Source organism: Triturus cristatus, chromosome 11, assembly GCF_964204655.1.
Source record: "Triturus cristatus chromosome 11, aTriCri1.1, whole genome shotgun sequence".
Taxonomy (NCBI): domain Eukaryota; kingdom Metazoa; phylum Chordata; class Amphibia; order Caudata; family Salamandridae; genus Triturus; species Triturus cristatus.
The window spans coordinates 122,406,952-122,421,903 of record NC_140594.1 but is presented as its reverse complement, the minus strand read 5'-3'; the positions used below and the strand labels follow the sequence as shown (position 1 = coordinate 122,421,903).

Below are 14,952 nucleotides of genomic sequence, written 5' to 3'. Positions count from 1 at the left end.
TTGGATCCATGGTGTGAGATCTCGCCACACCGGAAGTAAGCACCGTATCCATCTACAACCAAGTCTGCCTATTTAATTTTAAATCTCAAGAGTCTCGCTTTGCTTGAGACTTTTTATCTAGTCAAGTTCACCATTTTTACCCTGCCATAGTCGGCAGATATAGGCATTGTCCTAGTCAGCGCGCATAGTCCATAGCGCGCCATACCACAATTTATCGTTACTGTTAAATACACCATCCTGGACCATTAGGTTAAGGACTTGATAATTATAATTTGTTTTCAGACCCTTCGCACCAATGTCACATGTGCAGCTAGCTGATATTCATTACAGCTACTTATTGAAGAAGCACCACAAAGCAGCATGAGCTTTTGTCACTCGCCCGGCAAACCACGTGACGACACAAGCATATTTATTGTCATGTATGTTTTCTTGTCTGTCTGTTTGTTTCGTCTTGCAGATCTCATGGCCGTCCCAAAAATTTGAAAAGCGCCACGCCAACCGTAAGTCAATCGGTTATTTTTGCTGCCTCAGGTCTGGGTGCGCCTTAGCATGCATATACCGCTGTGGCAGTAGGTCCTGACGAAAGCCTTGCAAACAGCAGAATAAGGCTGAAACATGTCGACCAGATTTGTATTTCTTACAGGATGTAACTGGCCAATTTACCCAGTCTTGAAACATCCACCACAGTTTTTATCCACTTACCTTATACCTCCACCACTAAAAAAAATTTGAGAGTATAAAGGTAATTTTAACCGTTTTTGCACAATCACCTTATCACACTCACAAATCCAAATAACCCGCTCCGCTGTAACCAGGCATCGTAGCACACCAGAGGGGCACTCGACTCCTCTGGTGGGAACCCGATGATGAAGCATGTCACCAATTAGGGTGGTGAGTGAGGGTTCTTCTATAAAACAAGTGTGACTCCTCTTGCTGGCTCTTGAGTTTTTGAACTCACTCTTTTGTTGTTTATGATTATTTGCAGGGGGACCAAGAGTGGCTCCAGTGTCTCTTAATACCCTCTCTCTCTCTTTGTTTGAATATTTTTTTTAAATGTTACAAGTCTAACAGAGTTTGGCAGCTGTGACAAGCAAGTGGTGCTCAGGAGACAGCAGCAAGGGAAGTGTTCGAGGATGGAGGAGGGGCGGGGTAGATGAGAGGCTGGAAAAGGAGAGAAAGTTGGATCAACAGTGAACAGCAAGTGAGGGTGATTGGGGTACGGGAGAAGACCCAGCTGTCAGCTGAGCATGTTCGGAAAGGCAATAAATTGGTTTGCCAGTCTGAAATAAAGATTTGTAAATACGCGGTAGTGGGTTGTGAAGGAAAGCGGCACCAGTCATAAACAATTAAAGACGCGCCTTAAGTGAAAGCGGTGCCATTTTTATATATATAAGGCGCATGATTGTGGTATGTGGTAAAAAGCGGTGCCATTTTTATATATATAAGGCGCATGATTGTGGTATGTGGTAAAGCGCAGCACTCATATCTGCCACGCCTTACATTTCAATTGAAAGCGGCACCATGGAGAAAATTCAAGGAAGACGCACTGCTATGCTGCTCCTTAAATTCAAAGTGAAAGCGGCGCCGTGCAGAAATGAAGAAAAGCGTGTGCCATGCTGTTTAATAAGCGGAAGTATGTCCAGGAGCAAGCCACCAAACGAGACCTAATAAGAAAAAAGTGCTCACAGAGCACCATAAATAACAGTGAAAGTAAGAACACATGGAGCAGGGGCAGTCCTCATGGGAGGATACAAAAGTCTAAAAGGAGGGACTACTAAGCCTATTCACAAATTAGAAGCGAGCATTTACAAAGGACAGTAAGAGGAGCCAATTGAAAAGATGGGCGGAAAATGGGCAGAGCTTAAAGTCCATACCTGAATATAGCATGTCACGAAGAGCTGGCTAGGCGAGACCTAAAAATGGCATCGATGATTTGAAAATCCCATTTTCAATATGCGCTTTTGAGTCCCCCGCACATCCTTTAACCGAAGAATTACCACCAAGTATTCATAATATCACAAGCCTAGCAGTGGTTGCTGAATAATTCACCAGAAACTCCCAGACAGGTACTCGTGAGAAAGGAGCAGTCCAACAAGAATGCATCAAATGGTCTCTAGCTTCAGAAAGACTGCGCCACCATGCCAGGCTGCGCGAAGGCTGTTTCCCTGCCAACGTCCAGGAGCGTTTTAGGGGTTTGCCCTTTGATTGGGTCTCCCGGTTCAAAGTCTCATGTCTGGGTTTCCATGAGTTCCATGGTTTGTAGTCCTTGTTGTGGACTTTGGCTTTTTGTTGCAGTATTGTCACTGCTTTTTTCGGTGCTCCGTCTCTGGATTCAAGACGTTATTACCCAGACGGAGTGTGCGGCTTTTCGCCGTTTTATCCTTTTTTTGTTGCAGCTGGCCAACTATTTCTGCATTTCTTTTTAGCCCTCTGTCTGAGAGCTTGGCTCAAAGAGGTGTCCCTTGCTTTTATAGGGATGTGCCATACCCTATGTGGGATACTTGTTGACTATTGTATAGCTGCTCTTCCTGGCACGGGAAGTTTCAACGGCTCCTACGGAGTCTTCGGCTACTTCTCTTTTGTCGACGCTCTATCTGCTGTTGTGGGACATCCCCTCTAGTGAAACCTGCAGGTTGGTGTGGTTCTCTCCTGGGAGTTTTGTGTTGTAATCTACGGTTGGTCCGTAGCTCTTTCCTGTCTCTGTGGAGAGACACTATGTGTGTACACACAGGATATGTTCGCTGTACGCAGGGTGCCGGCGGTGTACCTTCCGCCCCTGTTTTGGCTGCGTTCTACTCTCAATTCTTGGTGTAGGACATTGCCTATATCTGCCGACTTCCACGGGATCCACAGGATGGGAATCACTAGGTGCCAAACGGGTGTCTGGCTTTGGCCGAGTCAGTATCCTACCATCTCCGCTACCGCATGGCCATGCTTTTCATGACGTGATGCTACTCTTTTGTCTCTCCCTATTGTGTGACTATAAGCTACCACCCACCACTTGGATCCATGGTGTGAGATCTCGCCACACCGGAAATAAGCACCGTATCCATCTACAACCAAGTCTGCCTATTTAATTTTAAATCTCAAGAGTCTCGCTTTGCTTGAGACTTTTTATCTAGTCAAGTTCACCATTTTTACCCTGCCATAGTCGGCAGATATAGGCATTGTCCTAGTCAGCGCGCATAGTCCATAGCGCGCCATACCACAATTTATCGTTACTGTTAAATACACCATCCTGGACCATTAGGTTAAGGACTTGATAATTATAATTTGTTTTCAGACCCTTCGCACCAATGTCACATGTGCAGCTAGCTGATATTCATTACAGCTACTTATTGAAGAAGCACCACAAAGCAGCATGAGCTTTTGTCACTCGCCCGGCAAACCACGTGACGACACAAGCATATTTATTGTCATGTATGTTTTCTTGTCTGTCTGTTTGTTTCGTCTTGCAGATCTCATGGCCGTCCCAAAAATTTGAAAAGCGCCACGCCAACCGTAAGTCAATCGGTTATTTTTGCTGCCTCAGGTCTGGGTGCGCCTTAGCATGCATATACCGCTGTGGCAGTAGGTCCTGACGAAAGCCTTGCAAACAGCAGAATAAGGCTGAAACATGTCGACCAGATTTGTATTTCTTACAGGATGTAACTGGCCAATTTACCCAGTCTTGAAACATCCACCACAGTTTTTATCCACTTACCTTATACCTCCACCACTAAAAAAAATTTGAGAGTATAAAGGTAATTTTAACCGTTTTTGCACAATCACCTTATCACACTCACAAATCCAAATAACCCGCTCCGCTGTAACCAGGCATCGTAGCACACCAGAGGGGCACTCGACTCCTCTGGTGGGAACCCGATGATGAAGCATGTCACCAATTAGGGTGGTGAGTGAGGGTTCTTCTATAAAACAAGTGTGACTCCTCTTGCTGGCTCTTGAGTTTTTGAACTCACTCTTTTGTTGTTTATGATTATTTGCAGGGGGACCAAGAGTGGCTCCAGTGTCTCTTAATACCCTCTCTCTCTCTTTGTTTGAATATTTTTTTTAAATGTTACAAGTCTAACAGAGTTTGGCAGCTGTGACAAGCAAGTGGTGCTCAGGAGACAGCAGCAAGGGAAGTGTTCGAGGATGGAGGAGGGGCGGGGTAGATGAGAGGCTGGAAAAGGAGAGAAAGTTGGATCAACAGTGAACAGCAAGTGAGGGTGATTGGGGTACGGGAGAAGACCCAGCTGTCAGCTGAGCATGTTCGGAAAGGCAATAAATTGGTTTGCCCGTCTGAAATAAAGATTTGTAAATACGCGGTAGTGGGTTGTGAAGGAAAGCGGCACCAGTCATAAACAATTAAAGACGCGCCTTAAGTGAAAGCGGTGCCATTTTTATATATATAAGGCGCATGATTGTGGTATGTGGTAAAAAGCGGTGCCATTTTTATATATATAAGGCGCATGATTGTGGTATGTGGTAAAGCGCAGCACTCATATCTGCCACGCCTTACATTTCAATTGAAAGCGGAACCATGGAGAAAATTCAAGGAAGACGCACTGCTATGCTGCTCCTTAAATTCAAAGTGAAAGCGGCGCCGTGCAGAAATGAAGAAAAGCGTGTGCCATGCTGTTTAATAAGCGGAAGTATGTCCAGGAGCAAGCCACCAAACGAGACCTAATAAGAAAAAAGTGCTCACAGAGCACCATAAATAACAGTGAAAGTAAGAACACATGGAGCAGGGGCAGTCCTCATGGGAGGATACAAAAGTCTAAAAGGAGGGACTACTAAGCCTATTCACAAATTAGAAGCGAGCATTTACAAAGGACAGTAAGAGGAGCCAATTGAAAAGATGGGCGGAAAATGGGCAGAGCTTAAAGTCCATACCTGAATATAGCATGTCACGAAGAGCTGGCTAGGCGAGACCTAAAAATGGCATCGATGATTTGAAAATCCCATTTTCAATATGCGCTTTTGAGTCCCCCGCACATCCTTTAACCGAAGAATTACCACCAAGTATTCATAATATCACAAGCCTAGCAGTGGTTGCTGAATAATTCACCAGAAACTCCCAGACAGGTACTCGTGAGAAAGGAGCAGTCCAACAAGAATGCATCAAATGGTCTCTAGCTTCAGAAAGACTCTGGACAGCACACACCAAAACAGATGCTAGGTTCTTCACTATATCCGTATTTCACCACTTGATTGAACAGAAGAGGCAAAATGCAGATTTATCTTTCAGGACACCATTATTGGAAAACTCCCACCTTCAAATTGAGAGGAAAATACTTTAGTCATGTAGATTCACTCTCGGTCAACCAGCTATCGGTTAACCAGATTGTTACTCGATTTATGACTTTACACACAAAAAACCATTTGCCTCTTAGTGAGAAGGCAAATAACTATCTTCTCAAACAATATCTTAAAGCATTTTTACAGAATAATTTGATGAATTCAATTGACTAATTGCAAAATAAATTATGTTAAATTGAATTACTACACACCTATTGGTTTATAAACATGCTACAAATAAAAATCTTCAATTACTGAAGAAACACAGGGTAGACTGAGAAAGGGAGCTAAATTATGCCCTCCCTTCACCTGTTTGGCACAAAATTTGGAACTCTTCCACAGGAAATTCTGAGAATCTCTTCCAAGGCTGCTTTCAAACTGGAAGCAAAAAGATTCGTCATGAACAAGTTCTTACCTTAACATGAGGGGCAATTTTTAGCTCTAAGCACATCGGACATACTATAGTATCGGTTATTATTCTTGTTTATGATCATTATTTTTATTTTGGTTATTATTCCTGTACATGATTATTGAATTTACTCCCCTTAAGTCATTATGCTCCATCGTCTAGCCCATTCTTTGTTCACCCAGGTGTATAAATGATTTGTTAGATGTGCAACATTTGATTCAAATCCTATTAGACTCCCCATTTTACTCATGTTTTGATTATTGTTTTGGTTCTGGTTATTATTCCTGTATATGATTATTGTACGTACCCCCCTTATGTCTCTATGCTCCATCGCATAGCCCATTCCTACTCGTTCACTCAGGTTTATAAATGAGCTGTTATATGTGTACTATTTGATTCAATACCTATTAGATTCCTCATGTTAGACTCATGTTTTGATTTGTTACCTTTGCCTCAAATTATAAAGCCCTCTGATATCCTTCGGGATCAAGTTTGCGCTATATAAAACTTTATAAATAAAAAATAAATAAATGTATTCTTCCTATTGCTTACCATTGGCTTTGGGATTTGTAATACACATTTGCTTACTTTCTGTTTGCTGGTTTTATTTGTTTTAGGCTGCCCAGCTTGAGTTACTCCATCCCGTGCAGCATACCCTGTTTACTTTTTTCTCCCCAAACATCTTTTTAGTAGGCATTTTAAAAACGCAATAACAAACTAGACTGACAGTCATCTATGTCCACCCCCCACCCTTTCCCCCCCCCACTTCCCTCCCGGTAGCTACGGTAACAAAAGTTATAGAAGTATGTCTCCACATTCTTGGACAAGATACAGAAAATCCCACCACATTTTAGGATGTTCTCCCCTCACCTTAGTGCATTTCAGGCTTACCACCCTTCTGACTCGCATGTCCATTTTTGGGGGTTGGGTGACACCCAGTTACCCTATATCTGGGTCTCGGTTGTTCCCCCTCACTCCACCGCATCCTCCAATGGGTCCCATATTTTACCATACTTCTGGGGACAGCCTCTTTCCCAATATATTTCCTCTGCCTGTCTACGCCACACCATATTACCAGTATATCCTGTTTACAGTATCCTTCCATGAACTTGCTTTATGTAAACAGGCCTTTAAATTTTGTTCTTATCGTCTCACATTTGCTGTGCATTCAAAGACAGGTCAAATGTCAGGCTCTGTCTTCCTAGTGAGCTTGGTGTTTACTTTCATTTCTCTGACTTCAAAGTGAGAGGATTTATGTGACATTCCTGCTTGGTACCCATGTAAGAAGAAAGGCTGTAGGATGTTGTTTTTTTTTCTAGCACACAACTACAACTTTTATGTCTGTAAATGACCTGTGCAAAGATTTCATAATATATCAGAATTAGCAAAGCACAAATGAAGCGCTTTTATTTTTGTAATTTTGAAGTGTGAAGGAAACAAATATTTTAATATAAGCAAAAGAAATCAATACATTTGGTGAAACCATTTCCGCACATTATAGTTTGTGCACTGTATCAGTACAACTGTATGTCAGTGCAAATGTAATGGCAATTTCAGTTGAAAATGTTTTCTGTAATGGCAGTGCACTTGCGCACCATGTATACTCCACTCAATGCCATTCCACTCAACAACACACTATGACACTACTACCCTCTCCACCTCTCCAGGCCACTCCACGCTACTCTACTCTGGCTCTCCACTCTACGCTATGCCACTCCACTCTGACACTTTACTCCACAACACTATCCTCCCTTCCACTTTACTACATGACACTGTACGACAGTCTACTCTAAGATGCTCTACACCACTCCAATGTACGACACTCTATGCCACTTTACTCCACTCTATACCACTCCACGGCACTCTACTATCCGACACTTTACTCCGCTCTGTGCTATGCCACTCTACGTCACTCCATTTTGTCACATTCTAATGCCACTCCACTCTTTGCCCCTCCTCGCCCCTCCACTGTGAAAGGCCTCGAAGAATTCAAACAAATACCGGTATTTGCCCTGAAAAGGAACCATAACATCAAAGACAAACTAGTCCGTGCAAATATCCAAGTGAAAAGACCACAAGTATCCATACAAACAATGTTGGCCTTACCCTCAAACAAGGGACATCGACGATTTGGGAATTGTACCTCATGCACCAGTACCATAGAAGGGACGAAATTTGAATATGGGAACAAATGTGTCCTACATGAAGAGTTCCCATACTGTAACACAACAAATGTTATATACTGTGTGATCTGCTCGTGTCAAAAGGCGTACGTTGGAAAAACTACACAACCTGTTAAAAAGAGAATTACCCAACATAGATCTCGAATAAAATGCCGAGTACCGAATGCACTAATGGTGCAACACTGCATTGAGAATGGCCACGGCCCACAAGACATTAAATGGTTAGTCCTTAAACATGTCACCTGCAGGAGTTCAGAAACTCTCCTCTCAAGATTTGAAGCCAAAATCATCTTGTGCTTTGGGACCACGGAAAATGGCCTAAACGAAATGAGTGAGATAATGCATTGTGTATAAAATCATCCATGCTTGTGTCTTAATGGTAGAAAGTAAGATACTGCAAAAACACGACACCTAACCCATGCCCAAATGACCCCCTGTATAACACCAGCAACGCTGGTGCACCTATTAATGTTAAGTGGAAGTAATGTCAAAAAACACCAAGACATTTTTTCTGCCGTTTCCTTGACAACCAAGAAATGTACCTCCAGTAGAAAGCCAGGCATAAGTCAGGCAAGGAGACGTCTTGTCTGTGTAAAGTTCTCAGAAGATACACACTCTCAAAGCAAGGCAGCCGCCACACGAGCAATAAAAGATTGTCACAAACAGCGCACAACGGTCTCCTTGACTACTGCGAGAAGCCAGGCGGAAGTCAGGCAATGCACATAGACGCATGTCCATACACATCATGTCCACTGCAAGTAACAAAATGTTCCCGCGAAACCACTCACTCGTACCATAGCTGCCAACTGAAGTTGCCCATACAGCGAGAGGAAATGAAACTCTGCCGCATGAGACGCGCAGACTCCCTTCACACCCCAAGGGAAGCTAACAGAGCAACCATCCCATGAGCACAACAGCATGGCGTACGGCACTAATTGTTTTAAACTCAAGGTACCGATGTGTACGCATGGGGATTGTTTAGAAGTATTTTTGAAGCATGTTGTAAATCACCAAAGCATGCGACACCCTCTTTAGTACCACCAGGCACGCAGAGGGGAGGAAAAGGAATCTGTTTTTAAATATCGCATGGCACAGCAGCAAAACACGGGCAGATGATAAATGCTGTTTGCACAGAGACTTACCACTTTAACAAATGCAGTACAATCTTTTCACGAGCCTATTCCACCCATAGAAAGAAATGAAGGTATTGAGCAATAATACTGCACATGAGTTCCATTAGTGCACAACACAAAATGTGAAGCTATATCCAGTGCCCTAACTATAGTAGGTTCTAATACTTAATCCATCCACGAAAGCCCTATATTAGCTGAAAATAAAGGAGCCAAGTACAAAGGAGTGTGAAGACACCGTCGCAAACCCTCTAAGGACAGTTCTCCTCCTCCAGAATATGCCCAAGAAAGATTGAGGTATATCTTAGGTATGTATATATATGTGTTTAGGAACATTAAGATTCAACATAACACTGAGCCATTAAATAAAACACTAGATAACATCCTCTGACTTTGCATTATAGAATTTCAGTGTCCTACCAAAGTTCCCCCAGCTCTGAGGAAGACCTACAGAATAGCTCCTGGTCCCACCGTGAAGGTCGAAACACGTCGGCCCATACTTTCCAGAGGCAAAGAGTGACCACTTGATAACAATTGTGTCAAAAGACGGACAGACTAAGTGCAACTAAGAAGGCGTAGATTAGAACCTACACACCTTCACTCTGACCTCTGAATGACCATAAACTCAACCAACATCGAGGAGATAGAGTAAATAGGTCCCGATATTTAGAATAGTAGAGCATGGCACAGACGATCTTACGTACGGAATAATTGGCACGGCAATAGGATAATTAAAACATTCACTATATGTAATGTCTAAAATATGTATGTAATGTCCAGTGAGTATCTGTTATGTCTAGAATGCATTAATTATTTTTTCAAGTGTGTTGTTTCTTGAATATAGTAGATGAATTCTTTGATATATATTCTAGTATCTCTTCAACAATACATTAAGTGATTGTTTTTTTCTTGTAAATATGTCAATGTGTCACTGTATTGTTCCTTTTTAATGATATGATGCTTAAAATAACCAATTAATACGGCATATAAGTAAAGTTTTGGTACAAGCCATACAAGGTGTCCATCTTAAATTTTTTTTAAAAAAAGGGAAAAACGCTATATAAAATGATATGAGAAGTAGAAAAATAAGTAAGATTCATTAATTGATCACCCACGGGGATGACGCTAGGGGATCTCCGTTGTGGAAAGCACTCATCAATCCATGGTCTGAGAGGTATTTTCTCTGCTATAACCTCCACTCTGACATGGCACTCTACGCCATTCTGTCCCACTCCACAATACTAACCTTCCACTCTACGACCCTCTACAACCTTTTCCACTCTTCACCACTACGCCACTCCACAACTCTTTACTCTACAGCACTTTACTGCACTCTGCTGCACTTTACTCCACTCCATACTATGCCCCTCCACTCTATAGCACAACACTACGCCATTGCACTCAACGCCACTCGACTCTGACACTCCACACCAATCCCACAATACTCCACACCAATCTCACAACACTCCACACCAATCCACACCAATCCACGACTCTCCACACTAATCCATTACACTCTCCCCTACGCCACAAACTTTGGATTCAATTCCATCGGACCTGATAATTCTCGCCTCGGTGCTTATTCTAATCATGGGTCTCACGCTGCAACTCTGGGCAATAGCTTGCTTAATCTCCACAACGGCCCCCACAGCGCTAAGGATGCCTGGCTTTCACCTTGGGGTGCCCAGGAGTGGACATCTCACAGGAAATACCAGGAAGGGTTCCACTGCGGTATGAGTACAAGCGCCGGGATGACTCAGGGTAGCTGTGCGCTATACAAATACTTCACATTTACATTTCAGTAATTAATAGTATCCTATTCACTACAGGTATAATCAAAAACGATGCATACCCTTGCTACAAGCCCTGAGGCATTAAACTTGTCTGATGGCTGTCCCAAGCACACCGAGGAGCCTCCACCAGCCATAAGCCATCAGATAGATGCCCAGAGCTGGAAAGTCCAAGCCCTTCCGTGGGGGTTGGGGGTGGGGGGGGGGCTGACATTCCTAGGTGCCTCCCCAGTAGTGACATGCTGCCCATACATATACTGGATGCTTTAGATGTAAACCATTCAGTACCTAGACTTCAATTGGGCTGTTTTCTGAACCTCTCCATCTCATCACAAAGTGATGTGGGGTCCGAAAACTCTCTAACCCTACCCCACCATGTGTCGAACTGGGAGAGGGGGAGGCGAAAAAACAAGAAGCTGAAGCCTGCAAAGGGGCCAGCTTTCAGTTCCCTGCTTCAGCATCTGAGGCAGGAAGGAGCTGTGTCCAGTCCCTGCAGCTGAAGATTGTGATTAAAAAAAATTAACTTGCAGGTGAGCGTGTGTTTGTGGGTGTAAGTATGTATGTGTGTGTGTGTGAGTGAAATTGAGTGAGTGAGTGACAGTGCAACTGAGTGATTGAGAATAGGCATTACGAAGACCAAAAGTGATTGTAATTAGAAGTGAGTGAAGATGAGGGAGGGTAAAAGTGGGAGCGAAGGGGAATGAAGGAGTGACTGAGTAAAAATAAGTGAGACTACAGGAGAATGAGAATGAGAGTGACAGTGAATGAGAGTGAGTGAATCTAAGTGAGCATGCATGAGTGTGTGTTAGGATATGAGCCTGGCCTGACATGCAGGAAGTAATTCTTGGCTTACAGAGGCACCCACGGCAAAACGCTGACATACTTGATATAAAGCTTGGCATAAAGGGGTCACTGTAGATGTAATTCATGACATGTGAGACACTCGTGAAAAAATGCTGGCACTGGCATATTGGGGTAAATCTTGGCATATAATTCTTGGCAGAATGACCATGGTTTGTAAGTGTGGGTACCAGGCAGCCATGACAAATAGCTGGGTCTGACATAGTAAAAGTAATTTTTGGCATGTGACACCATTGTACTTGGATGCATCTTGTATGTAATTCTTGGCATAATAGATCGCTCAACTCAAAATGCTGACCCTGACAGAAAGGTTGCAATTACTGGCAGGAGGTGAATCCACCGCACTCTTTGTTGAAGAAAGAAAATGAGTCAACTCTTGGAGAGTGTCTCGTTTCATTGGCTTGGCATCCCATGAAAGCACTTGAATAGTTAACAAGTGCTATTTCAGAACCCTCTCAGTTCTCATATCCTTTCCTTGTACATTCCTTCAGAAGTCTGGCTTACTTGGAAGAATTTAGGGCAGGTATTAAGATCCACGACTTTCAAATCAATCAGGGAATTTTAAAGCGAGCTACTCACCTGTGAGGGTCTCAAGGTGCTGTGGGTTGTAGGGGGAGCAGCTCTGGTCAGTCGAAGAGCTAGGTCTTGAGGGTCTTCATGAAGATGTGCAGGGTGGGGGCACGTCTGATGGCGATCGGGAACTCGTTCCAGGTCTTGGACGCGATGTAGTAGAAGGTTCTACCACCAGTTCTGGCTCTGCGGATGCGCAGGGGTTCTGCAAGGGTGAGGTCGGCGGATCGGAGGTTTCTCTTGGGTACGTGGAGGGAGAGTCTATTGTTGAGATATTGTGGTCCGGTGTTGTGGAGGCATTTGTAGGCATGGGTGAGTATCTTGAGAGTCACTCTCTTCTCAACGGGGAGCCAGTGGAGGTTTTGCAGGTGTTGGGTGATGTGTTTGTGTCGAGGGATGCCGAGGACGAGTCGGGCTACAGTGTTCTGAATAGTCTGGAGTTTGCGGACTTGTTGATCCCGGCGTAGAGGGGGTTTCCGTAGACCAGTCTGCTGGTTATGAGTACATGGGTGATGGTCTTCCTTGATTCGGGGGAATCCATTTGAAGGTCTTCCGAAGTATGCAGAGGGTGTTGAAGTAGGTGGAGGCGATGGCGTTGACCTGTCGTGTCATGGAGAGGGAGATCACCAGCTGTGACAGGCTAATGCTTTTTCGGGTAAAAACTCTATCGAATCGCAGCACAGTAGACTGGTCCAAGCAGAGGAGGCGTCCAGCTGAAGGCTAAGGAAAGCGAAAAAGGACTGTCCACCATGTCGTCCAATAGGCAGCAGTTATAGCTAATGGAAGTAGTTCAAGACATACAACATACCCAGTACAAAAGTACCAGAGAAGGGGGCGGGGAGTGAAGGATAACAGAGTGTAGGAATGTGTAACTACCAAACTGGTGTCAGCCAAGTGGGGCCTGGCATTTGAGACTCTGATCTGGACAGGAGGGTCATTGACTGGCACGGACAAGAAGTGGTTGCCATAGCTTTCACCAGAGTGAAGGTAAAAAAGACGCAGGTGAAGAGCATGCCGATGTTTTGTCTGCGATGTTGCTGGATTGCTTTTTCTGATTCAGCAAAGGGGGAAACTGTAGGTTTAGAGGGTGTGAAGGAGTCACCAGTGAGGGTATGGAAACTGTGAACTGTGTGCACTATTTTGCATGACAACCGTCTCCAGGCAGGTGAACACCCCTCCCGTGGCAGAGCTGTCCCTCTGTGTTGGACAGCTTTCTCCTCACCTTATGTCACGTGTAAAGACTTACTTTGAAACCCAATGTGATTTTTGTGTTAACGGTCAGTTCATGTTTTTCTTTTCCAGCTGGATTTCCGGATTCACCATGCGGCCCAACAGCTGACAGAGGGAAGGCTTCAGGCGCAGAGATGCATGGCTCGCCTGCAGGACATTCGGGCCACTCTGGACTTGTAACAGCGTCCGTCTGGCCACCATGAACTCTACTTCCTGGCCCCTCTCCCCTGACACAAAGATGCATGGCTCACCTGCAGGACATTCGGGCCACCCTGGACTTGTAACAGAGTCCGTCTGGCCACCATGAACTCTTCTTGATGCCAGCTCTCTTCATGGGCACTGCGGACACGCAGCAGGTGCGCCAGGAGACACTATGTGCATTACTGCGTCATAGGTGTGAGGTGAAATGAACTGCAAATCCAAGTGCCCTTCAGTGGCCGGTTACACAGCGTGCCTTATCTTGCCTCCTCTCGGACCTTAAAAGAAATTGGGTAGTCTGACTGTCCATGAGCTCCACAATGTTCGCGCAGTGGAACCATCTTGGCGTTCAGCCAGTGCCCTGTATAAAATACATCCCATAATCCTCCGTTTCGGAGTCGGGAGCTGTGATTGGTCTCCATGGCAAGTGTCTGCTTCCTGCTCAGACTGTGACGTCAGCACACCTATTTACATAAATGATACAGTAACAATGCAGAACTGTCTACTAAAATAACTTGTTTTCATGTACATACCATATCTATAGATGTACATATCTATATGGGGCTCGATGTACATCTCCCTCACTCTACACGTAGAGTCCTCACTCACACCTCCATGGGGGGAGCGTGCTGATGTTACATTCTGATCCTATTCATTTCATTTCCAATAATGCAGCAGTTATGTGATCAATAAACACATTTTGTAATTTGTTAGATTTACCTTTTTTTCTGCCTCAGGCGCTGTCACTAAACCCGACCCTCAGATGGGTCTTGGTTTCAGCAGTGATACCCCTTTAGGCCTTGCCTCCTCTGTGGGATTGCAGGCCTTCTGCCTGCCCAACCACATCCGAGTGCAGCTGAAGGCTTCTCATCTGCAACAGTAAACCCTCCTTTGCAGCTCACACCCTGCTCTGGGGTTAGAGCACTGACTGCATGCATGTAGCTGACCTAGGCAAGTGTACCTGGTTATTTACACATTGACCAGCAGAGCAACAGGATGGATGAAAAAAAGGTATGGGAATGCTGATTACAACACTAGGTGCGAGTGAGCAGGAGTGCATGGTAAGTACCATGTGTGTATTTTATGTTTGAAAAGCTTTATTGAAGGTTTTGTTAACATATAAAGACATCAGTAGAGAGCAGGAAATATGTTAAAAAAATAATATAAAACATTAACAATGCTAATATCCATTGCAAAGAAACAAAAGCTTTTTATGGGATTCTTTTAAGGGGTAAGGAAAGGAAAAAGAAGGGGAAAGATAGAAAGGAATAGAGAGGGAGGGAGGGAAACAGTAACCTTGC

The 14,952-nt window shown here is 44.2% G+C and overlaps 1 protein-coding gene across 2 annotated transcripts in view; it reads left to right on the top strand.

Moving 5' to 3' along the window:
* The window catches only part of SFI1 (SFI1 centrin binding protein), a 531,261-nt gene extending 516,897 nt beyond the window's left edge, over positions 1–14,364 (top strand). For both annotated transcript variants that reach the window (XM_085635878.1, XM_085635877.1), the window contains exon 31: positions 13,526–14,364. In XM_085635878.1, the coding sequence (XP_085492004.1) occupies positions 13,526–13,633 (108 nt within the window). In that variant the 3' untranslated portion in view covers positions 13,634–14,364. The remainder of the gene's footprint in view (positions 1–13,525) is intronic.
* Positions 14,365–14,952: the final 588 nt, after the last annotated feature.